The sequence below is a fragment of the Lissotriton vulgaris genome, chromosome 2_1 (genome assembly GCF_964263255.1).
Source record: "Lissotriton vulgaris chromosome 2_1, aLisVul1.2, whole genome shotgun sequence".
Classification (NCBI taxonomy): Eukaryota; Metazoa; Chordata; class Amphibia; order Caudata; family Salamandridae; genus Lissotriton; species Lissotriton vulgaris.
In genome coordinates this window covers 774,524,448-774,551,304 of record NC_141687.1, presented here as the reverse complement: position 1 = coordinate 774,551,304, position 26,857 = coordinate 774,524,448, and the positions used below count along the sequence as shown (strand labels likewise).

The window sequence follows — 26,857 nt, the reverse complement described above, 5'->3', positions numbered from 1 at the left end:
CACTTTCAAGTACAATTCCTAGACTCGGATACCTGTGTTGATAAAATATAAAAACTGTGCACAGCACATGGGTATCACATTGAGTTTGAATGTACACCTAGTACTGTAACAATTGGATGTCGTACTGTTGTCTGTTCCCCCTTCCTGGTATCAATATTGCTGGTCGATTTTGATCTCCATGTATGTCAAAACACCGTTTTAACAATTTTTCATTCAATTTATTTGTTTTTAATTGTGTACAGTGGCGCTTTTGCCCACTTGTGTTTCTTAATATATTTTGTAATATTAATAAATTGTGTACAATTTTCTTAACTTTATTGTCCTAATTGATTGGTTAATTAAGTTGTTTTATTGAATATCTCATTCAAGGGAACTTCTTCTCAGTATTCGTTAAAATATCCTTGCAAAGGGATTGACCGCTCTTGGCGATCCTGCCAGGACAAGCTCCTGGATGCCATAGGGTCCATAACCAAGATCCTGGATATGGCTGAGGAGGTGAAAGAGTCAGGTGCCGCCATCTCCCCCAAGGTCCTATCTAACTGGGCCCAGCGAGTGGTAGTCTTTCTGGGTAACGCAAATTGTGCCTTGTCAACTGAGCGTCGACGGTCTCTCCTAATTAAGTTGGACCCGAAGCTAGGAGACCTGGCCTCCTCGGAAGCAGGGGCAGTGGCCAGGGTGGCCTTTTCGGCGACCTTTTTATCAAAGAATTAGGGAAGTTTGTCTCGACCTTTACGTCCCTGGATAGGGCACAAACGAGCATAAAGAAGGTTTTCCAACAGCGTTTCTCCAGGGGGGCCGGTCGCGGTGGAGCCGCGCGACTGGCCGTGGTGGTCAGCAAGCGACCAACAGAAACCAGGGCTCCGTACGAGGCCAGTACAATGCCTCTGCAAATTATAACACCTTCTATCCTACCAGAGGCCAGCGCTTCAGAGGTCGTGGCGGCTTCAAGAACTCCGCCGGCAACAACTCAAACGGTGAGTGTCTTATCGGCGGACCAGGTCCGCGTTGGGGGGCGTTTAGCCTTATTTCCAGAGGCCTGGGCAGCGATCACGTCGGACGCATGGGTCTTACAGACAGTCCGAGGTTTTCGCATAGATTTTTACGACCAGCCCCGTCAGGACAGGCCGCCGCACCCTATTGCCTTCTCTCAAGCAGATGCTCGTCTGGTCGACCAAGAGGTCTCCGATTTACTTCGCAAGGGCGCCATTTGTCGATCGGCACGACACCCTGTGGGGTTTCCGAGCAATCTTTTTTTGGTGGACAAGGCGGAGGGGGGGAAGCGTCCGGTAATCAACCTCAAAGAATTCAACGGTTGGTTGGTTTACCGGCATTTCAAGGTGGAAGGAATCCATCATTTGCGGGACGTGCTGCTCCCGAACGATTGGATGGTCCGGTTGGACCTCAAGGATGCATACTTGGTGGTACCTATTCACCCCCCTCATCGTCGTTTTCTGCAGTTCAGTTGGAGGGACCAGATTTTCGAATTTACCGCCCTAAAATTCTTGTAGACTTTGAATTTCAGAAGAATAATTATAGTGCAAGAGTCCAGGAGAGCATGCATGTCCTTAAAAGAGTAGGTAATTCTTTACATTTTTAAATCTCTATGGAGTTTAGCCTGAAATAATAAAAGATTTCGGTGTTGGACATCAAAGCTAAGTATTCATAGCATTTGAGGTTAGTTCTGGATGGATCAGTGGGGAATAGGATCTCGGACGTATTGTTTTGTGTACCCTGGAGTCTGATCTGATAAGGAGGCTCTCTTTGTTTTTGTCTTGGCATTCATTGTAAGATCTTGTGAAAAACATCAAATATATTTAGTATTAGCAAGATTAAGCATTATGACAGCCACTATATGTACATAATACAAGGAAAAAAGAAAAAAAGCAGTAGTACTTTGTCATAGTAGGTGCAAAGTGTGTGCATTGGTGTGTCATTTCAATTGGTTGACAACGCACTGAAATACAAAATCACCCTTGGTGTAAGATCACAATGACTGTGGAAAACCTTTACAAGCACAAATCACATTATGGTATAAAATCATCCAAGGTGCATGTCAAGCTTTATTGTGGTATCCAACTTAGGAAAAAAATAACGTTTAGGTGCATTATTATCTTTAGGAGCGTAGAAATACTTTTTTTTGATAATCATAAACAACATTTAAGAGGCAAAATAAATTCCTAAACAAAACCGCATGGTGTCAATTTCCCCATGGTGCATCATCAGCAATTTAATTGCAAAATTCATATTGTTGTAAAGTCATATTTTACGTGCAAAATCAACCTTGGGCAACGTCAGGTGGCTGTTGAAAGTGAAGAACACATAGAACAACTAAATGTGGGCAAAGATATATCCTGTACATTACATTTACCTCTACTGGCCAGCTTGTTGGTTATGGTGTTAACAAATGTACGACCTTTATCCTAGAACACAAAGTTGAAGGTTTGAGCAGCAACTTAAAGTAGTCCATTAGATCAATTTTCATGAGAATCTGTCCTGGGCAAAATAATCGCCCATCAGGACACAAGGATGGTAAGAAGAGTGGGCTGGAATTTCAAATTGAAGGAAAATAGAACGTGAAGACTGTGTGGCTAGTACTCTCAGATATCCCTAGTTAACTTGACACCTGCCTAATCACTTTGCTAACATACCAAATAATCAAGTGTAATAAATCTAATTCTGCTGGGAACATTCACAGACCTATGAAGCATGCAGCCAATATAAGATAGCCAGTATTTAAAAAAGCATCAGAATTAAAGAGACATTTTTAATGTAATTCAACTCGCCAGGGCTCCCATTAATGAATCAGTTCTCCCTGTTTAACCCCAGCAGGACCCCATCAATGAATCCGTTATTCCTGTTTTTGAGTCTTGAGGACGATGACTGGAAGGTTGCCACTTCTGAGGCAGGATTTCATAACTCTTATAAATTCTATTTATTCCAATCAATCTATGGAACTTGTGGATTCTTTGGATCATGGCCACAATATTAAGCTATTTGTGACATTCCAGGCTTTCGCTCAAAAGTGTGATACATTGGTCAGTGGACCGTTCTTTTTGGATGGTTAAGTATCTTTTATTGTTTATGCGGTTCCGTAGAATTCACGCATATGGGCGGCTCTCGACTTAAACTGCACTAAGTCAGGTTGCCATATGTTTTACTAATATACAATTTTGAATATAACTTTTAGAAATAAGAATAACTGACTGTTCCATACATTTTTATAATGACAACGTCTCAAATTCAAACAGCTAATTTGGTCAAGTTTGGCACTTTATTTCTAGAAAATGTGATTGATTTACATTTTGGCAGCAGAAATGTCTCAATTTGCTGGCTGGTGATTTCAATACTAAATAATCAAATTCGATACAACAGGTAATTCAACTAAATGTGGTATCTGCTCATTTGTTACTGGAACAAACGGAGAATAAAATGAAAATTGATTAAGCTACTTTCATATTGGCACATAGATAATGTCAAAACCATGTCTTAATAGCAATAGATTATAGCAGTATTACTGATCATATTTTAGTGACAAATAGTCTCCTGGGGAAGCTTCGGGAGTGTATAGTACAACCAAGTACATTTAGAGATCATAACCCTTTAACAATCCACCTACAGTCGCCCATGCCCAAGTAACCTTAAGATCATAAGGCCACGCATTCAACCTTTTGCTACAAACATAGACACCTTCACTGGAGCTTTATAAACCCTGGGGTTGTCACAAAAATGTTGTGTTGCTTCGGAACTAAATGATATCTTAGCTTGCTTTGAGCAGCCCCTGCAGATCTGACAATATTGTTGACTTATTAATCTACTGCATATGTCAACTGTAACAGCATGATCATACAACTCTCAAACAAGACCCTGGTCTGTAATGATGAGGATGAAGGTAATAGAGGCATTCCTTACGCTGGTAGTCCACATGCAATCTCTTCTTCCTCCAGATATGCAGGATCTAAAGAGTCCTTTTTTAGAAGAATCAGGCATGCTGAAGTTTGAAACAGCTGACGGGAATAAAAAAACTGAGCACAGCCAGGGAGACTTCCTCCCACGATGTTCGGTAGAAAATCTGAAGAAAACAGTCTCTGTTGGAAAGGTTCTAGAGAGGGTGCTGTCACCTGATTGGTCATAGTCCACGTTTTCCCCCCCAAAACGGACATGGATAGGCTATTAAACTAACTTTCTAGTGACATTATAGCCTATCTCACAGCTACACACTGCTTTTCTATTGTACCCTGGGACTTCCACTTTGAAGACTGAGAATGATTCAAGCATGTGAATCTATGAAAGATCCAATACTGGATTACATTGGGAAACGGTCTTGCAACATTCACATCTCTGTATCTGTAATGAACTCTCAGGATAGACCTATCTTGCAGCTGCATGTTGTTTAAAACAACATAAAGCTCACAAAGTATATGGGGCATAGCTACCAAGTTGGTAATTAGATAAATTATCCTGCAGAACCAATGACAATACAATGTTGCAACAGCTTAATTACTTTTAGGAGAAACTGAAGATAAGTTGGCCTTCTTTGCTGGTGAGAGACAGACAGACAGACACGCACACACACTCTCACTCTCTCTTATGTATTTTGGCTTCTGCAATTATGGCAATGAATGAAATATTGAATGGTGGAAAGTTCAAGATCAACTTAACAAACTAGTAATAAAACAGGTACTAAGAGAAGAGAGCAATTCACGCCGCACTCTGCAAGATATTCAGGGAGGTATTAAAAAGCAGCACTATAGATTCACGTTAGAGGGATACAGTCATATAGTTGTAAATTGACTATAAACGAGCAGGTCACATTTAGGCAGCTAGGATGCAGACGGAAAAGATCACCCTACCAATCACTTTCTCAATATGGACGAACATCTAACTGCAGCACCATATCTGAAGGCAAAAATAATTCTCTGAGCCCCACAACTTCAGTCAAATAAATCCATATGCTAAAATTACAGTTATTTTCACAAGGCGTTCGTTTGATGACAGGTAGAGAAGCTGGAGTCTGAATTTCAGGGGGATCAAGGTCCAAATTCTATGCACACATGCTGAAAATGGTGTACGGTAGGTTTATTCTTAAAGGCTGGGATTTCTAGTAAGGTGTCAGACCTCCACAGCATCCGAAAGCCACCAGAGATTCAGTTTTTCCAAGGCGGAGCAGTTGGTCAATGTGGATGATATTGTGAACTACGCAGGCAACAATTAACATGCTCTCCCATCAAACGGTAGCCAACTTAGGGAAGTCAGGCTAGGAGTGACGGGGTCAACCGGATCTGCTCCTGAAACCAGACATGCAGCAGTGTGTAGGGATGCTTTCAACAGTTAAGTTTAGTAACCTTCTGTTTCTATACTTCTAGTTGGTGCATTGAGTGATTGGGCCGCAACAAATACTGCTTTTTAGATTCTGTAAATAGACCTAGTTCATGTGTTTTAAACATAGTTTAAACCTGGCTTTTATGTGTAAAATGACTTTCAAGTGCAAAATCACCGGAAGTGCAAAGTAAATAACATGGTGGTATCTTCATTGAGAGCAAAATCACATTTAGGTGCAAAATCATGGTGGTGCTGAATCAACAGATCCGTAGGAGAACTTTTGTTTTAAAACAAATAAGTGTTAAATGTTCCACAAATTATAAGGAGGAATAACAAAAAACAATGAGAGTAGATAGTATTAAAAATGACTAACCAAGGAGTGTTATGGAAGGGGCTTGTATACTGATCCGAATCTTTAGACACAAGATCCTCGAGAATGTTTTAATAGTGCTCTGAGCTCTTCTTCCTGATGCTAGTATATTTTCAAATAGGTAAAAAAGTATCCCAAATGAAAAGTCCACACACATATTTTATAATCTTTTTATATTCATTTTTCATAGAGTTTGAACAAGAGAGATCGATTTTGCATGTGAGAACTTACACTCCCCAGTCCTTTTGCAAACAAGAGCTTCTGAGACTTACTTCTACTCTGTGCCTATCCAACCCATGTTCAGATGAGCTGAGACTTCACATATTCAAAATAAAACTTCACTGTACATCTGGTTTTGACAAGAAATGAATGTGAGCTGCAGAAATGCCTCCTACTATACAACTGACCAACGAAGAAGACATTCCGATGAAACCAGCTATTAAATATGAATCAAAACATACGGACTGATTTAATGATCGATTCAGAGCTGAATTTGAATGACAGGGTTATAATACCTACAGTGCATAGATTGTGTGGTACAACACATCATTGAAAAGCACTGGTACAGACCAGAATGCAGACACGTTTAAGCGGAAAAATTTACAAAGTCAGATATGCTGGGTTCTGAAAAGCAGTCTCTAAGGTGAACTGACAGGTATGAATGACATTTATACATAAAGTAAATGCTGCCATTTTGACTGAATGGATGTTTCTCTGAGGAACATTCCCCTATAATTCTACTTGTCAGAGTTTGGAACATCTACCTTTACCATGTCTCACCTCAGTGTCGTTGTTAAGATTCCACAGATCAAGTCTTCCCACTCCATCCACACAGGCAAAAAGGGCAGGGTGGGTTGGAGACCACATGACATCATACACATAGTCAGCATTGTCCTCAAATGAGTACAAAGGTTTATTGTTCTGGAAGAGAAAAATAAATCAAATGCAAGTCATACTACACTAAAAAAACAGGATGCGTTGCTGACATAGTGACTAGCTCGAATAACCCACATTAAATGAATAAGAACTTTAATTAACATGCAGCTTCTTACATGTCTTTCTTCGGTGCTAGTGTGTTCTATTTTTACAAGTGCACTTTACAAGCACTGCACGTACAAAGATATTGTCATACTTATTTGTCGTTTCTACTCATAAGTCAATGCAAAGAGGCAGTATTATTCATAACTAACAATGACCATCTTGTGAGGATGAATAATTACTATTGTGATTAACAGACCATATTTTCACAAACTTACTAACGTGCCAGTTCAAACACAGTTTGATAGTTGCAATTAGCCATATAAAACAATATTGCGATCTCCACAATTTATTCCCAATTGTAAATTTAACAAAATTAGATCTTTTTAAATAGATACCAATTAAAGGGAAAAAAGTTTGCTTTTTCAATTCCTCCAAATTAGGTAAACTTTGTCTCTTTAAATCTGACGACAATTCACATTCACTGCGCAACTTAATGGTGAGAGCCATCTCAAGAAAGAATAAGCATTAAGACATCATTTGAAATGTATGGTTTCAAGTGTTGAAAACACAGGTTTATTGACAACACAAGATGTTAAGAAGGCGGACAATATTTCACCCCAATGCCTGAGCTTCATTGCAGAATGCACAAACAATGTGCACCGGTGGTAGCAAGTTATACAGTAGACAAGCTATTTACCATGACAAAACACAGAGGTTGAAGGGATGTAGTCTTGGCATGTTATTTATCCCCTGGACTGTGGAGGGTTTAACCATCACCCCTTCACCCAACTGACCACTCTTTCTTTGTTTGATGTTTGGAGCACTTTGTGCTTGAACCTTCATAATTTTATTCCACAAAAGCTATCCAGGCCATAATTTGTTTCCTTTTATTCTCAGTATGTTGAACTAGACATGGTTTGTGTAGTTTGTTTCTAAAAACGAAAGCAGCAACAAAAGGTTTGCTTTGCTAAGATCACCTTACGAACATTTTGTGGTAGTCGATGTGACTATTTTTGTGGGTTCTTCTTAGGTGCAATTTGTGTCAGAAACAGGTGTGAAACCAGAAATCTATATTTTTCTGAAAAGTAGAAAGAATTTGGAATTCGGCAATGAGCCATTTGTGTAGATCACTCATGATTTTCCCAAATGAGTGAATCGTTGAAATAATAAATGAATGAAAATAAGTAGGAGTTAATAGAAATAGGTAACATTTTCATATGTAACTTTAAGCCTTGAAGGTCTCACGGATGTATACTGATTTTGGTTGTCTAAAAACATACAGTTCCCAGAAACAACAACTAAACTGCAGCTTGTAAAGATTTTTCAGTGTGCACTTACCATGCATCAATTCATACTGTAAAATTTAATGAATGAAAAATGGGTATGAAAGAAACCTAGGTATTTTTGAAATATTATTATTATTATTTATTTTTATAAAGCGCGCAGTCACCCGGAGGTATCCCGGCGCTGGCAAGATCCTATCTCCTGAACTAGGAGGAACAGAGGAGAAAAAAAAGGGGACGAGAGAGAGGAAGGGGAGGGGAAGCAGAGAAGATCAGTATTAAGAAAGAAGTAGGATTCACTGGGGGAAAAGATGAGTTTTGAGCTGTTTTCTGAAGCGGAGATATTTTGGTTCGAGTCGCAGGTCGCGGGGAAGCGAGTTCCAGTCGTGCGGTATGGATTGAGAAAAGTCTTCCTCCGGACCGGGCTTTCTTGAATCTGGGGATAGTGATGAAGTTTTCCATGTCCGATCGGAGGGATCTTGAGGGCTTGTAGGGTGTGATGAATTTCCTGAGAACAGGGGGGCCTTGATTTTGTAGTAATTTGTGAGCTAAACACAGGGCCTTGAATTTGACCCGCTCCCTTATGGGAAGCCAGTGGAGGAGTTTGAGGGCCGGTTTGGCCGAGGCTCTGGCAGGGGTCTTTGTAAGAATCCGAGCCGAGGTGTTCTGGATTCTCTGGAGCTTGTTCAGCGTCGCTTCGGGGGCACCCAGATAGATCACATTGCTGTAATCAAGCCTCGAAAGTACGAGGCCTTGAATTAACAGCTTTTGGGAGTTGGTGGGCAGGAGGGGCAGGAGGGGCAGGACTTTCCTTAGCGATTTCAGGAGCCCGAAACAAGTCCCGGCTACTTTCTTTGCCTGCACGGCAAACGTGAGGTCGGTGTCGAGCCATACTCCCAGACTTTTCACTTCTTCTTTAGGTTCGGGAGGAGGGCCCAGGCAGGCTGGCCAGATATTCGAGGGGAGTGTGAGCCCTTTCGAGCCGAAGAGCAAAGCCATTTAATTTTAGGGCTGAGGTGTTCATCCAGCTGTGGACCTGCGCCAGGCAGTTGTATAGGTCTGCTGGTTGTTGTCTGGGGTGGGAAAGTGAAACAACTAATTGTGTATCGTCAGCGTAACTGACGACGCTTACTCCGAATGGGATGATGACCTCCTCCAGTGTGGACATATAGATATTAAATAATGTGGGGCTCAGGGAGGAGCCCTGAGGCACGCCACATTGGAGGGGAACTTCAGAGGAGCGGGCGTTGTTCTCCCAGATCTGGTAGGTCCGTTGATCCAGAAAAGATGAGAGCCAGGCTAGGGCCGAGCCGTCTATACCAGCTCCCTTGAGTCTTTTAATGAGGAGTTGGTGGTTGACGGTATCGAAGGCCGCACTTAGGTCGAGGAGGATCACTGCCACTGATCCTCCTCCGTCTAATAGCGCTCTGGCCTCCTCTACCGCGGCTAGAAGGGCGATATCCGTGCCCTGCCCTGGGCGAAAGCCCGTCTGGGAACTTTTTAGTATGTTGTTGGCCTCCAGGAACTGGGAAAGTTTTTTATTAACCAGTTTTTCTGCAATCTTGCTGATTCCTGGGAGTAAAGAAATGGGCCTGTAGTTAGCCAGGTTTTCGGGGTCCAGCGAGGGTTTCTTTAGCAGAGCTTTCACAACTGCCGCCTTCCAGCTCGGGGGTACAACTCCCTGTTGGAGTGAGGTGTTGATCAGATGGGTCAAAGGGGGAATAATCGTGGGGGCTACCTCCTTGAGGATTCGGAGCGGGCGGAATCCCTGGGAGAACCGCTTTTTATGGATTTTAACGTATTTCCCACTTCTTCGGTCGAGACTTGACCCCAAGAGGAGAGACAGCTAGTTGTAGGGAGGTGCAGAAGATTGTTTTCTTCGCACGGGATCACGGGGGGGATTGAAGCAAGAATTCTTTGTATTTTTTCATGAAAAAAGTCCGCCAATTGTTGGCATTTTATCTGGTCATCTTTGGGGTCTGTGAGATGTCTCGGTCCGTGTACCGGGGGTTTCAGGAGATCTTTTAGAATGGCATAGGATTCCTTACTGGAGCATACTGCTTTCTCTATTCTTTCCTGGAAGAACGAGCTCTTAGTTTTTCGGATAGCGGTTTTATAATCTGAGAGAGAGGTAGAATAGACGTCTTTGTTTGCTTTCGATTTGTCTTTCCTCCAGGAGCGTTCCGTTCTCTTGCACTCTTGGCGCAGGGCTTTTAGCTCAGGAGTGTACCATAGGGCCGAGGAAACTCTTTTAAGATGTTTGAAGGAGGAAGTTTTGGGAATCAGAGCATCCAGAGAGGAAGTGATCCACTCGTTGAACTGCTTATCTGCTGTAGCAGGGTCGGTGGAGAGCTCAGGAGAGGAGTCTGCAAGGGCGGTGGCCCATTCGCCGGATGGGAGTTTGTGCCACCGTCTGTCCGTGACCTGAGTTTTAGTAGTTAGAGGGTTGGTGGCGGGTATTTCCCAGGAGATAGGAACGAGAAAGTGGTCCGTCCATGGGAGGATCACAGGTGGCCTGGTAGAGATGGTTGTCGCATTAGTGAGGACGGGATCCAGTAGGTGTCCCTTCTCATGGGTGGGCTCATTATTGATCAGTCGGATGTTGAATGACGATAGGTCTTGGAGAAGGTCGGCGGCTATCCGGTCCGTGGGGTCATTAAAGTGTACGTTTAGGTCGCCTAGGATGAGGAAGTTGGGGGCGGAAAGTGCTAGTTGAGAGGCTGATTCAGTGACGGCGTTGAGGAATTTCCCAGGGGTGCCCGGAGGGCGGTAGATCAGTAGTCCTGACAGGGAGTGAGCTGGGGAGGATTGAATGGAGAATTGACAGCTTTCGCAGTCCTCAATATCGGCGTTGGAGGTTCTGCAGATAAGTTGCTCCTTAAAGATAATGGCTACCCCCCCTCCCCTCCCTTTTGGTCTGTGTTGGGCTTGACAAAGGTACCCTGGGGGAAGGGCCGCGACAATGTCCGAGTCAGTGCTGTCTGATAGCCACGTTTCCGTGAGGAAGAGCAGATCAAAGTCATTGTCTTGAATTAGCAGATTTGTTTCGAGCGCATGTTTTGGAAGGGAGCGGCAGTTAAGAAGTCCTATCTTGAGTCCGGGTTTTGTTGGCCTGATGGGGGTCGGAGTGCAGCGTCTACAGTTAAAGAAGGGTTTACCTTCGGTGTGCGTGTGGTAGCAGGCCGAGATAGTCTTCGGTTGAAGTGCGCGAAGCGTGTCGCCAGTATAGACTATGCGGTTATACGGGATATCCGGGATACGGGACAGGGTCTCTGGCCCTAGGTCCGTCTGGGCCCGGACGGGCCCAGACGGGCTTGCCTTTGGTGCGCCTTCGGCGCGCGAACGGCGCTCCCGCTGCGCTTGCGTGGGAGGCACATTTGGGGAGAGGGATTGTGGGCGTGGCCTGTCCGGTGGGCGTGGCCTCGCTTCTGCTGCGATGGCGCTCGTGAAAACAAACAAACAAACAGTGTCCCTAGACAGCGCTAGTTCCGCTGAATAAGACTGTCTGAGTGGCGGTTTAGCCCAGAGTAGAGCTCTGGTTTAAAGTAGCAAGTTTAAAAGGTGAACAACAACAGAACACAAAATTGTTTAAAACGCGAGTGTAACCTCCGGCTTCCGCCTCAGAGGATCAGTTTCAGACCAAAATTACTGCGTTTAGGAATAGTGGCTATTTGTACACATCTCAATTTTGGGTTACCCATAAAATCATGTGAATCAGGGGTCATTTTGCAAAGTGAACTCTTTTTTGCATACTAGGTTACATTTGGAAGCCTTAAATGGAGGAAATGTCAAATGATAATAACAAATGGTCCACTATGCTATGTTCTCACACTTCTCCCGATACAAATGGCATACCATTTATATGGGGTGTCCTATCCTCTTAACAAGAATGATCCAAATCCACCAAATTCCTACCACCCAGTAATCCTGATAAAAATGGTACCCTACGTGTGAGGTTGGAATGATCACCCAGGGCAGAAAAGTTAATCAAGTTTTCATCTTGCAATTTAACCCACATTGGTGATAAGGATAGCTGTTGGATTTGGACCTGGGTTCGCCACCCACCAAGGGAAACCTATCAAACCCAAACATTTCTGAAAACTAGACCCCCAAGATGGTGTGATTTGCCTAGATCCCACTACATTTTCACACCCAGAATGCACTGTAAACATCATTCTTTTGCTAAAATCACACACTGTCATCACATTTCTGGGAGGTCAAGTTCCAGAATCTGCAGGGAGCAACAACATTACAAAATTCCTACCACCCAGCATTCTTACACTGATCCAAATCCCCTATTTGTGTGGATATGCCTATTGTCCTGTCAGGAACTGGTCAACACGTGGATCAGGTAAAGTCAATGTGGTATCAAAAATGTCTTCACATGGTTATAGTTCCTCCTTTCCAATGATGTGCATTAGGTCCACCCACACATGAGATACAGCATTTAAATCAAAGGAAGTGTGGGACTAAAGGCTGGTAAGACTATGTCCGTTAGCTAGTGGTTTTCTGTCACATAAATATGAAGAAAAAAACTGTTTTTGACTCACACTTTGACGTTGGGTAAGAAAACCTGCAGGGATCCATGCAAGGCACACCACCTGGGTCCCCCTCGGTCTCTAGGTTTTCAGAAATGTTTAAGGTTGGTAGGATTCCTGGCAGTCAGCTGATGCAGAGCCCAAATACTACAGCCATTCTTCATGGCAAATGACAGGAAATTGGAATTTCTTTGGGCACAGGTTTGACATATGGGCTGACACTCTAGGGGCAAAAATACTGTTTACTGCCAGAGTGTGGGGATTAATGTAAAGATGGTCCTGCACTCTGCACCTTGTACTCACCTCTGGTACTGGTAGCCTGGTGGTCTTTCATTCCCCCTGGGTGGGCAGATTGGCGGTAAAACCTCAATCATTCCATAGTTGTGGGTGGGGGGGGGGGAGGGGGTGCAAGAGGACAGGTTAGAAAGCTAGTGGGGCTATTATGTGGTGTGGACGGGGTTCAATGTCAGGATGGACAGACCTACCCTATCTAAAAAATATATACATTCCTTAGTAGCGAGAGGGTTTTTTGCACCACACAGGTGAGGGCAGATTGGGATTAAGACCCCAAATCCACCCTTACGAGGGAGGGGAAGAAAGTCTGTTGAGGGCGTTTTAGGGGTGAGAAGAGTTGGGCTTTATGCGAAGCTCCACTGCATTCTTTTAAAATATATCATCCATACTGTCTGGTGGACTTTTTGTATCCTTCCTCCACTTTCAAATGTTTTTACTCTTTAACTCTTCCTAACATACTTTAACCTATATTCTCGCTCTATTCGCCTGTATTATAGTTCCTCACCACTGCCTTCCCATTTAAACTTATTTCCATCCACCAGTCACTCACATTTTAGCAACCTCAATTTGTCAGGTTACACATCTGACAAATCATTGTCCGTACTTCTTACATTGAGAAGTGTTTTAATCACTTTCTGACATCAAGCACATTTTGCTCTCGTTTTCCAAATATCAGTATTCTTTATATATATAAAGCCTGCATCATCCCAAAACATCCTAGATCTTCCAGAAACCTTCCCTCCCTTCCTCCATATAGTTACCTCATTCCTCACTTCAGAGGCCCTTCCAGTTAAACTACAAATTGGTGAGATATTTTCTAGCAAAAATAAGTTACTCCAAAGCACAGAAACCCTGGCTGTAAACCAAGGTAGGGAGCAGGAGGCGATGAGGTCTTTAGGGTGAGCTGGCCTCTAACCACATATGTCAAGCACTAGAAATTCCCTGCGTAAATTATTATTTATTTCTCTGAGTGATTGTCCATGTCAATCTGTGGACACACAAAAAATTGTGACAGATGTTCTCACCCCTCACCAGATGTCAGGCTTCATCATAGGAATGCCCTCGATCTTCAAAAACCAGGTTTGATGAAGAGTGGGCCTGCACTTTATAGTAAAGGAGGCACTTCAAACTATTGAACATGTGATGTGAATATATAAAAACCAATGTGAGGCATCAAAATACCTTTTAATTTGTAAGAGATAGTGCTTGGTATTAAAAATGAGCGTGGAGATTAGGGGAACCAATATCCCATCCCCACCTTAGTCCATCAACATTTTTCTGCCTCTTGGCTCACAAGAGTCTGTGGCATTCGTCAGGAAGGAACACAGGATCATATTGTGGCATACAACCCGGTTAGTGTTACTTTTAAGTTGGGCTGACCTTTGTCGTCCCACACTTTTCTAGGTACCTAGAACATACCAAATAAACACACAGTTTAAAACGATATACTGAAAAAGGATAGACATATACATTTGCATGCACAAATTGTGGGTGCGACACTGCACTCGTGCCTCACACATTAAATATTAAAATGATGTGAGACCAGCTCACATCCCTCATACCCTAACTGTGTGGTCAACTCTGCCCCATGCAGGAAGGGCTGAGGAACCCCTGCAGTCACTCGCTGTGTAGGAGGGAAATGACAACCATCTTCGTTGTGCCCCCCTTGTTACCATCAGAATGGAGTAAATGGTGCTAGACATCCATCTCCCCCACTACACACTCACTACTCCAAAACGCATCCCTTGTGGATAACATAACGTTGCTCACTCCTTCCTCCCAATGATAAAGGAATTGGAGTATGTACTGAATTATTTATGTGCCAGTGAATGTCCCTCCGACTGGTGGAGGGACTGACGTTTGATTTGACTCAGCTGTCTATTAGTTTAGGTTACATATGCGGCCGTGCGACTCCGCTGCTGATTACAGACTGGCAGCTGCTGTGAGAGACACCCCTGTATCAGTGAGTGTACCTCCGATTGGTGGAGCGGCTTGAATGTTGATAAGGCCCAGCTGTGTTTCATTTTAGCAAAAGACACACAATTGATGGAAGGAATGCAGAACAAATCAAAACATTCACCCCCAGTCAAGAGATCTGGGTAAAATCCATCCTTCTTTTGCTCACCATGCCACCCCAGTTTAGACCTGGCCATATGAAAATCAGGCTTGACCCTGTGCCTCATGGGACCGGAAACAAGCATCCTAGGACTGGTTTCGAGGTTTCATCCCTCATCAGCCAGGATAGCTTGATTCCAGTGGCACCGTTAACCCAGGACCCACGTCTGGGCATACCTGGCACACTTAGGGCGAGAAAGCAAAAGAGGCACAATTGATGAAAGGAATGCAAAACAAATCAAAACATTCACCCCTAGTCAAGAGATCTGGGTAAACTGCATTATTTTGCTCACCATGCCACCCCAGATCTTTTGACTGGGGGAGAATGTTTGCATTGTCAGCATTCCGTCCATCATTTGTTTGCTGTAACACTTTTCACCCTAAGGGGGATGGGTATGCCCAGACGTGGGTCCCTTGCTCACTGTGCCACTGGATTCAAGCTAGCCTGGCTGAAGAAGGGCAACATACCCTGAAACCGGTCCCAAGATGCTTGTTTCCGGTCTGGATAGGACCTGGCCTGGCAGTTCGGTCTGAACTGTTCCAATGGGGCACAGGGTCAAGACTGATTTGCATATGGCTGGGTCCAAACTGGGGTGGCGTAGTGGTCAAAAGAACAATGGATTTAACCCAAATCTTTTGACTGGGGAAGAATGTTTGCATTGTCAGCATTCCGTCCATCATTTGTTTGCTGTAACGTGTTTCATTTTAGGTCACTTGTGTGGCTGTACGACCTGCTGCGGATTCCATTCCTGTGGCAGCTGTGAGTGACCCCACAGGCACTTTTCTATGTCTGCGATCCTCAGTGGCTGACCCTGAGGACAAGGAACATGGTGAGCATTCCACCCAGTCAGACCCAGTGGGTGTCTCCCTTTAAATGTGGCCATGATGCACATGAGATTGCTCAACAATGCGGTGCAATCAGAGAAACAACACCTGGTGATGTGAGGACATCCTGTCCCTCATTTTTCTGTCCTCATAGATAACCTTGAGATGGACAATCACTCATGGAGGAATGAATAAGCTTTTACTCGGGTGACTTTCTAGTGCTTGACATAAATAAGTTACCCCAAAACTGTTTAATACTGTCCACTATGCAACTGCTAGAAATAGCAGCTCCATAAAAACGTATTTTTAATCTTTACATGGAAATAATAGGGTTCAGCTTTGCCAACTCGGACATCAGTATCCATCAATATAATTATTACTTATAGCACTATTTGAAAAGATTAATGGTCAACAATTCCCACTGCCCTAGATTCTGCCATCATTATATACAAACCTGTGTCTCTGTTGTATACCTTAACAAGCATTTGCAATGCAATAGGGCTAGCATTCACACGAGTTTGAGCTATTGGCATTGTAAATGACAATGGCTTTAATTGATGTTTTGGGTTTTAAAACATACATTTGGAAGATGTCCTGACAAGATGGCGTTATTGAAAGGTCAGTAGGCATTGGAACCCCGATCACCTCAGGCGTGCTGCCTGCCAGAAAAAATATTAACAACTTTTGTTTACTAAGTAAGCGAAGGCAGAATTTAAGGAAAAATATATGCTTTTGTTTCTGAAACATGAAGAGAAAAGTTGAAATATAGGGATCAAATAAAAACAAGCATTGGCAAAACGTAACGATCTAGGTGTGTTTAAGTGTATGTGAAAGAAGAGACTCTCCCCGATTGGCTGAAAGTCACGTCACCAGGCTAGATTGCTCCTTTATGCTGGACATACTGGGAGGAGGCACCCAAGGAGACAAGCGAGTGGCTGCTGTGTGCAAGCCGTTCTCGACTGTTGTTAAAAGGGACATTCCCTGCAATAATAAGCAGGGGGGAGGAGGAGGCAGCCAAGAAGACGAGCAAGCTGGAGTGTTAAAAGGCACGCTCCTTCAAATAAGACGCAGGGGGGAGGAGGAGGAACAGTCAGCCTAGAAGAGGAGCGATCTGAAGCACATGAGAGTGCTATTAAATAAATAAAGAAATGAAGGCGCGCGGGCATGTGAGAGGTGGGAGGGGTCTGCTATGGAGGGGGAACAAAGTAGGAAGTGTTCAAGCAGACTTCTGTATCCCTGCAGCGGAAATGGAGCGTACCTTAAAATAATTGCAAAGTAGGTTAGGAAGCAGCTGCCATTAAAGAAGCTGGCATCTAGTGCGTGTTGTGACCCCTGATGACGTAAATAGTTGTCCGAAATACTAATAAAAGCTAGGACACAGTAAAAGGTCCAGTCCTCATGGGAGGGTACAAATGAAGGCAAGGCGGTACTAAGGAGGGACTAACAAGTCTATTAACGAATAAGAAGCCAGCATTTAGGAAGGACAATGACACAAGCAAATGACAAATATGGCAGGCGAGTGAGCTCCTATTCCATACTCCATCACAACATGGCTCGCATTAAGACGAGCCTAGGCAGTGCAGTGCATGCGCTGCCCAGGCGGGACCTACAAAATGACCTTACCAAAGCAGAGATTGTAATTGTTCATAGCAGTCTGCTGAACCACAATAGCCTTAGATGACTTCATCTGACCCATCACATTCAGTGCTTTTTCAGATTCCAAGCTCTCTGTTACAGTGCAGCAAGAATAAAGTCACAAATTTCATGGTTTCAGCAGTCTGTCCTTCATAAGACAGATCCCCATCATCTCATAACCACCCACCCTATAACTTACAGGCAGCAGCCCTGTTCACTGTGAAAGGGCCTACACTGTTCCACGAGACTGGCTCCTTGAAAAATGTCTTTCAAGCTGCCGTCTGAGGGATCCCATTACGAAGGAAATTGGTGCATATCTCCTGCATCCAGATGCAGATGCATTGGCTGCCCGGACTGCTTGCATTCATACCTAGAGAACTCAAGACTTCTGGCACCATCTCTGGGTCTTCTCCTGATTGTCTCCTCACTCCTAAGCTGACCATATGCAATTCGGTGATCTTGCTTACCTAAATGAATCACTTGACTGAAAAAATTCAATGAGAATAAAAATATTACATATTTAAATATGTGTTTACCTTGGTAGACCAAAGCTTTACTGTCCAATCAAATGATGAAGTGACGAACAGATGAGAGAAGTCAACTGGTCCAACTGCTGAATGACAATGGATACCTGTGATTGGTCCTTGGTGTCCTTCAAACATCTCACTTATTCCTGCTTTGCTGTTTTCAAAACATAACATCAGATAAGTACAATTTTTCATGTACCAACAATTAAATTGCAAATATACACAGGTTTCTTTCCAAAATAATTCTAACAATTTTGTGGAGGACATGCTTGTATTTGTGATTTATTTTTCCTGTTACTGGTTTTTCTAAAGCATGTACAAATACCATTTAAACAAATATTAAAAGGAACATTTAATGGTAACATCATAAAAAAAAAACATTAATGTCACATCATAAAAGTATTCCTATCCCTCATAAATTAAATTTTTGTGGATTTCCTATCCTATTAACATGGAACACCAACTCTATACTGTTCATTTAACATCATATGCTATAAAACACTTTGTACATTGGCTAAAAGACTGTCAATACACTTCATCTAAATATCTTAAAGTAATATTTAATTTCTTCCAAAGATCCAACACAAAGGTTGATAAAAGTCAGCAACGCCTCTGGGATCAGAAGATCCATTACTAGATGACCTGATATGAAGCCTTTTCTTTTTTTTTAAAAAGAATGTGATGTAGTATACCAGAAATAGAAACCTGCTTCTTGAAAAGTTTCCCAAATTTATGGCAAAAATTCACTTTTGTTGTACTTTGCACTTTAAAACAGAGTTTATGAGCTTTAGCTAAGTTTATCCTATTAAGTAATGTCATAGTGAGATATCTGCAAACTTTTCTGCATATCTTATTTGAACTTGGGTGCCCAAAAACATAATCTGCAGGTGTACGCTCAGCATCCTCACTCACATAATCAGAACCTGCAGAGATCTAGGCCTACAGATTTAACTGTGTATGGTGAAAAAGAACAAAAGTTACTTACCTGTAAACTGTGGTTCTCCAGTATTGGTGTCTTTCATAGATTCACATGCTTGAATATTCCCCGTCGTCGAAGTGGGAGTCCCACGGTACATAAATAGCAGTAATATATATGCATGTATACATGAGAAATATCATAAATAAAAAATACATACATATAATGCAATGGAAATGTAAACCTGAAAAAGTACCATAGAACAGAATAGGCCCATTGAAAAGCCCAAGGGAGAATTCACTTTAGTAACATATCAGAGCCATTATGTGTTGGTCCACATTCCAGCCAATCAGGCTGTAGCCTCCTCTAGAACCTTCTCCTCAGAAGCCCAAGTCCTCAGATTTTCGTAGCACAAGTAAGTATAAATGCTTGAGGAGAAGAGAGCCTCTGAGGGGAGGAAGGGAGGGTCGCATGTGAATCTATGAAAGACACCAATACTGGAGAACCACAGTTTACAGGTAAGTAACTTTTGTTCTTCTCCAGTATTAGGGGTGTCTTTCATAGATTCACATGCTTGAAAAAGAATAGAAAGCAGTAAATCATACATTAGTCATAAAAGAATATACAAATAAAGTGTTGACAAAACATATCACTTAATAAGCAATAAAAAACCAAAACATGACAAAACCTTTACGACTGGAGGCGGGTAGCAACAGAGGCTCACCTTTATCGGAAAAGATTCTGCAGCACCGCTTGACCTACTGCCGCATCCGCGGCATCTGTTGATAGCAGGCAGTAGTGCTTCGTAAAAGTATGGCTGCTAGACCAAGTAGCAGCTCTGCAGATGTGTCTCAGAGGTACCCCCGCAAAGAGGGCAGCAGAAGTCGACACAGCTCTCGTGGAATGCGCTCGAGCCGGTGCAGGAAGGGGCTTGCCAGCCCGTTGATGACAGTAGGATATGGCAGACGATATCCATCTGGTGATAGTCTGTTTAGTTACAGGTTGTCCTTTGCACACTGGGCCATATGCTACAAACAACTGATCAGTCTTCCTAAAAGTAGCTGTGCGTTGAATGTAAAATTTAAGGCAGCGTTTCACATCCAGAGTGTGCAAAGAGCGTTCCGCTGCAGATTGAGGTGCAGGGAAGAAAGTCTTAAAGACAATAGGTTCATTGAGATGGAAGTCACTGGGAACCTTAGGAATAAAACTGGGATTTGTTCTCAAGGTAACAGCCTCGTTGGAGAATTGTAGAAACGGTGGCTGTATAGTAAAGGCTTGAATGTCGCTGACGCGCCTGGATGAGGTCAGAGCAAGCAAGAGAGCCACTTTCCAAGTGAGGAATTTTAGATTGGAAGAATGGATGGGCTCGAATGGGGGCAAAAGCAACTGAGACAAAACTAGGTTGAGTCGCCAAGAAGGTGGAGGCCGACGAATTGGTGGGAACATCCGAAAAAGGCCCTTGAAGAATTGTCTTACTATCCTGGAGGAGTACAAAGATGTTACGCCATCATGGCGAAAACGAGAGATTGCAGCTAGAAAAACCTTTAGAGTGGAGTGTGATAGTCCTGATTTTGCTAGTGACAAATAGAACGGCAAGATTTGTTCTGGCTGAGCACACATGGGATCTAGTGTTTTAGTGGAGCACCAAGCACAGAAACGCTTCCACTTCAACTGGTAAGTTTTGATGGTAGACTGGGCGCGAGCACTTGCTAGCACTGCCCTACAATCTTTGTCGATATTCATGTGTGCAAATTCATTGTACTCAGGTTCCAGGCATGAAGTTGGAGGTATGCTGGATCCGGATGGCATGTTTGACCATGTTGCATTGTGAGAAGATGTGGCAGAGGATGCAATTGTATCGGGTGTGTCAGAGAGAACAGAAGAAGATCTGAGAACCAAGGACGTCTCGGCCATTTGGGTGCGATCAGAATTATCCGACATGGTTGGAATCTCATTTTGTGTAACAGACGAGGAATGAGCGGCAGTGGAGGGAATGCATAGATGAAGTCGTTCGACCAGTCTATTGAAAAGGCATTCCCGCTCGACTCCTTGTGTGGATGCTGGCTCGCAAACCGTTGACACTTCCTGTTGAGAACAGTTGCAAAGAGATCCAACTGTGGTCGGCCCCACTGTCGGAAGATGTAATCCAACGTTGGTTGGTTGAGTTCCCATTCGTGGTTGTCCGAGAGGGCTCTGCTGAGCGAGTCCGCCAGCACATTGGCCACACCTGGGACATGGATAACTTGGAGATGTATTTGGTGTTGGAGAGCCCAATCCCATATTTCCTGTGCCAGTTGTGACAGCACAAGAGATCTTGTGCCGCCCTGTTTGTTGATGTAGTGCATGCTGGTGGTATTGTCCGTCCTCACCAGCAATGTCTGTCCCTGCACTACTCTCTGAAAGGACTTCAAGGCCAAGAAAATCGCCAGTAGTTCTAAGCGATTTATGTGCCAAGTGCGCGGAGATGCCGTCCATTTTCCCTTCACGGACATCCCGTCGAGATGAGCTCCCCAACCTTCCAGGGAAGCGTCTGTCGTCAGTGTAAGTGCTGGTGGTTCGTCCTTGAATGAGCGACCTGTTGCTATGTTTGGAGGATGAGCCCACCACTCCAAAGCTTTTTCAATGCGGGACGTTAGATGGATTTTGTCTTCGAACGACCCCGATACCTGCTTCCACTGGCTGTCTAGTTCTTCTTGAAGGACTCTCATGTGCAGTCTGCAGTTGGGAATCAGTTGAATGCACGAAGAAGCCTTGCCGAGGAATGATTTGTACATCCGGACAGAAACGTACTTCCTTGACTGCAGGAACGGAACTTTCTGTAACATTCGGCTTTGTCGCTCCTGTGAAACGAACACTTGCCCTAGCCGAGAATCGAGCGAGACTCCTAGAAAATCTCGCTGTTGAGAAGGGTGAAAGTGTGACTTTAGGCAATTGATGGAGAAGCCTAACGTTTCGAACAGGGATATGCAGACTTGTGTGTGCTCTTGCGTTAGTTGGAAAGTCCTGGCCTTTATCAGGCAGTCATCCAGATACGGATAAAACTGGATGCCCTGTAAACGCAGGTAGGCGGCCACCGGGGCCAGGATTTTGGTAAATACCCTCGGTGCCGATCGAAGGCTGAATGGTAGGACCTTGAATTGATAATGAAATTGGCCCACTGTAAAACGGAGGTATTTCCTGTGCCTGGGATGAATAGGCACATGGAAATATGCATCTTGAAGGTCTATTGTTGAAAAGTACTCTCCTGGAATGAGGAAATTCAAGATTTGGAGCAGGGTAAGCATCTGAAAAGTCTTTGATGCGATGAAGTGGCTTAGAGCTCTCAAATCTAAGATGGGCCGCCACTCTCCTGATTTTTTCTTCACTAGAAAGAAGCGAGAGTAAAACCCCCTGCCGCGTTGACATTGCGGTACCAGTTCTATGGCTCCTTTCCTGATCATAAGCTGCACCTGGGCCAACAGTTCTTTGAAATGGGGAGAAGGTGGGCCCGAAGGCGGGCGAGCGGGGGGAAATTTCGTAAATTCCAGGGTGTGTCCTTTTGAAACAACGTCCAAGACCCATTGGTCGTTGGTAATGTGCGACCAATTGCAGAAGAATTTCGAGATTCGGCCTCCAAGATGCTCCGTCATCTCACTGTTTTTTGCTGGTGTTCGCACCACCTCTGTAGTTGGACTTACGTTGGTAAGGTCTGGAGGTGGATGAACGATTTTGGGACTGATAGGATCCTCTTTGTCTGTTTTCGTTGTAATTGTATCCTCGATATTGGCCTGTGCCACGAAAAATAGAGGTTCCTCCTCCTTTACCGCGTGCCCCACGAAATGGCCTTTTCCGATATTGAAGAGTTGTTAAGGACTTTGCTGTATCTGTCCTTTTTTATAAGTTCCAAAGCATCATCAACGTGCTTACCGAACAGAGACTCACCGTCGTAAGGTAAATCTAACACTCTGGATTGAACTTCTGGACGGAAGGTGGTTGACTTCAGCCAGCCTTGACGGCGCAACACTGCAGCACCCGCTAGTTGTCGGAAACCAGTAGAGGATATATCGACGGCACAGTAGATTATGTCCGCTGAAATTTTTTCTCCCTCGAGAATGATGGCCTGCGCTTCATCCCGGATGGAGTCGGGCATTTGAGGGATTAGACCAGCGATCTAGGACCACATTTGACGGTCGTAGCGACCTAGAATGGCTAAGGCGTTGGAAGCTCTCACCGTTGTCGCTGCCATCGTGGTAAATTTCTTTCCAATTGAGTCCAATTTACGGCCATCCTGATCAGGCGGAGATGTCAGGGGTATGGCTGGATTCCGAGACCTTTTTTGTGCCGCCTGAGTGATAACAGAATCTGCCTTAGGTTGTGAAACCAAACAGGCCGGAGAAGTAGGTGGCGCTTTATATTTTTTGTCCAATCTAGGTAGAACGGCCGGAATGGAATTAGGACGTTCCATTAACTTTAGACCCTCTTCCCATATGTGGTCTATGATAGGGATGGTATGAGTTTGCCGTTGCGGTAAGTCTTTAAAATCATACAAAAAGCATTCCGTTTGTTGTGCCTCTAATGTTAAGTGGAACCTCTTCGCTGCGCGAACCATAAGGTTATGGAAACTCGCGATATCCACTGGTGGTGAAGTTCTTGGTGATGCCGGTGGAGTAGAGGGTGTCTGTGCCCTATAATTGTCCCATTCCTGCATTTCATCATCAGTGTCATTATCCCCAGTGTTATGATGAGTTTGAGTCTCATTATCTGTATCATGAGCAGCACCCAAAGGAGACGTAGGTGCAACAGGCGCCGGAGCTTGAGGCCTAGGTGCTGGAGACTGTGGTCGAGGTGCTGGAGACGGAGGGCGAGGAGCTGGAGACTGAGACCGGTGTACTTGAGGTGCTGGGGAAGGAGGCAACAACAGTGGAAACCTACGATTGTAGTCATCCAGCATATGTTGCAGGTTTTTCACCATAGACAGAGGAATTTGCGTAAACTGTTCGTAAGTTGGTGGTTGTGATCTATCTATTGGAAAAAGTACATTCCCATCTTCGACGGTATTATCCACATCCTCATTCTCGTCACTGTAGTCCTGACATTTAATGTGTAACTCAGAAGGACTGGATGCTGGCTGATAAGTTTGATCCATTTCAGAATCATTTCCGGATTCCTCTTCTCCAGACTGAAACAATTTTTCCGGAGGCTGAGATCCACTCCTAATTGGACTTAACTGTATTAGTGGTACAGTCTTGAGAGACGAGGCAGTAACCACTTTGAAGGTGGTAGTAGTCTGTAGGGGTTGGTGCGTCGTCAACGAGCCCGTCGACGAAAGTTCTAAAGCCTTAGCACCCCCTGGTTGTTTTTTCGTTGTTGCCGCAGAATCCGGCGTAGGAAGTAACAACTTAGTCTTGGTCGCCGAAGATTTTTTGGTCGTCGACGACGAGATAGTAGCCGTCGGCGGAACAGCCGTCGACGGGGGGTTCACTGTCGACGAAGATGGAATCGTCGGCGGGATAGTCGTCGACGAGGAAGATCCGGTCGTCGGAACAGGCGTCGACGACGATGGCTTGCTCTTCGTCGACGGAGGGACCGTCGACGGTGGGCGCGTCGACGATGATTTCTTCGTCGACGGTCTGATCGACGAGATCATAATAATGGACGAGATGGATCTCACCTCTTGGCTGGTCGTCGTCGTTGCAGAGCCGGTCGACATGGAAGAAGTAGTCGTCGACGTCGAAACTGCCAAAACGGACTTTGTAGACGCTGAAGACGTCGACGGACGCGTCGACAAGCCCGTCGACGAGCCAACGCCTGTTTTTGAAGAGGAGGGCATAGTCTTGGGTCGAGACGCCAGAGAGCCAGGTCCCGTAGGCGCGCCCTGAAGCAAGTCTTGTGGGGAGACATCCTTGAAAGATCCCAACTTTTTACTCTTTTTAAGAAAAGGAGAGAGAACTTTCCGTCTCAGACCCACGCTTCTGAGAGGATCTTGAAAAACCAGATGACATACTCTCAGCATCGGAAACCACATTCTCAGATGTTTTCAACTTCTGTAGCCACAGAAGGAGAAGGGCCTCCCTGTCCCTCAATGTCTTAGGGGGAAAAGTGCGACAGAACTTGCAGGTAGAGGCAATGTGGTCCGGATAAAGACAGTAAATACACTTACTGTGTGGATCCTCATGAAAAAGGCGCAATTTTCCACAGGATGGACAAGCCTTGAACAAAGTTTTCTTAGAAGAAGACATTTCTGAAGAAAAATAGGTAGAAACTGGAAAAAACTGAGCAGAGCTCAGGGAGGCTCCCTTCACACGACGTGCGGTAGAAAATCTGAGGACTTGGGCTTCTGAGGAGAAGGTTCTAGAGGAGGCTACAGCCTGATTGGCTGGAATGTGGACCAACACATAATGGCTCTGATATGTTACTAAAGTGAATTCTCCCTTGGGCTTTTCAATGGGCCTATTCTGTGGTATTTTTTCAGGTTTACATTTCTATTGCATTACATGTATGTATTTTTTATTTATGATATTTCTCATGTATACATGCATATATATTACTGCTATTTATGTACCGTGGGACTCCCACTTCGACGACGGGGAATATTCAAGCATGTGAATCTATGAAAGACACCCCTAATACTGGAGAATCACTGGTACTGATTTTGGGTTGTAATACACTAAGAGGCAGCAAAGGGTACATTAAGCAAATGGACAGTCAAATTGTGTGGAACACCTACAAACCCATACGTTTGTGGCTATTCACACACATTTTGTAGAGCAGTGTCTACCCTGAAAATGCATGCAAAACACACATTTTTATCTTAACGTTAATGTTAATCTTGTGGGACAAATGGAGCTGAAATCTGTGAATGCCTTTATGGGGATGGGGTTAATATGGAATCAGGATTAGCACCTACTTTGAGATATGCATATCTTTCAAAGACAGTCTTGAAATATCCAAAGAATGGATAGAACACTGAAGCCATGGAAAAAACAAACAATTTACCCATCTTCAGTAACACCGTATCTGTAGAGCCAGCATCCAGCAGCAGATTCCTTACCTTAGAATTATTCCCAGGCGTCAGACTGGATCTGATCATGAGCAGTACCCCTGCAGGTAGGTGGCGCTGTTCAGCTCAGTATTGCCTCTGCCGCACCAGAAGAGACACCTATATAGGTGTCACCCAGATGAGTTGACGTCAGTTACTTTCTGCGACTTTCCTTGCCAGAAGCGCAGAGCAACAAAGTACAATGACGACTGGGATGGAAAACTGGGGCCCCAAAAGGGGAAATCCCTGTCCCTAGAAATCCATTCGCAGAGTGGGGAGCATGGGTGGGTTGGTAAGGAATCTGGGGTTAGACAGTCTATACCAGATAAGGCGCTACCGAAGGTAAGTAACTTGCTCACCTGATGAAGACTTCTAGCTGAAGATTCCTTACCTTACAATAGATAACCAAGCAATACATCCCCAGAGTGGGTCTGCGGACCAATATCACACAAGGAAACTCTGCAGGATCAAACTGACAAAGTGCCCATCTCTAAAGAACTGACTGTCCAGACTGTAGTGTTTGGTAAATGTGTGCAAGGAAGTCCACGTTGCTGCCTCGCAGATGTCCAGGACCAGAACTAACACAGTGGTTGCAGCTTTAGTTCTGATAGAATGAGCACACACACCCTCAGGGGGTTGCTTCTTAGCCAATATGTAGCAGAGCTTGACACAGAGGACGATCAACTGTGAGACTGTCCTCCTCTGCACCACCAGTCTTTTCTTTGCTCCAACATACCCCATGAAATGTATGTCGTCCACCCGGAATTCTTTAGTGCGGTCAAGATAGAACAACATTGCTCTTTTTGGCTCCTCTTCCTTAGAGGGATGAAGCGTAGTGTAAGAAGTAGGCAGTGATGGTTTGGCGTACGTGAAATGGAGTGATAACTTTCAGAAGAAAGGAAGCTCTCGAACGAAGCACCAGTTTGTGTGGGTAGATGTTAAGTTAAGTGAGCTTTTCAGGCCTTGGATGACAAGGCCTGAAGCTCACTGATGCTTCAGGAAGGTATTGCCACGAGAAAGGCTGTCTTGATGGTAA

The 26,857-nt window shown here is 44.2% G+C and overlaps 1 protein-coding gene across 4 annotated transcripts in view; it reads right to left on the bottom strand.

Moving 5' to 3' along the window:
- The window catches only part of DYNC1I2 (dynein cytoplasmic 1 intermediate chain 2), a 476,044-nt gene that overhangs the window by 25,152 nt on the left and 424,035 nt on the right, over positions 1–26,857 (bottom strand). For all 4 annotated transcript variants that reach the window (XM_086956121.1, XM_086956122.1, XM_086956123.1 and 1 more), the window contains 2 exons: positions 17,897–18,041; positions 6,470–6,610 (listed from right to left, as the gene is read on the bottom strand). In XM_086956121.1, coding sequence (XP_086812247.1) covers positions 6,470–6,610; positions 17,897–18,041 — 286 coding nt within the window. The remainder of the gene's footprint in view (positions 1–6,469; positions 6,611–17,896; positions 18,042–26,857) is intronic.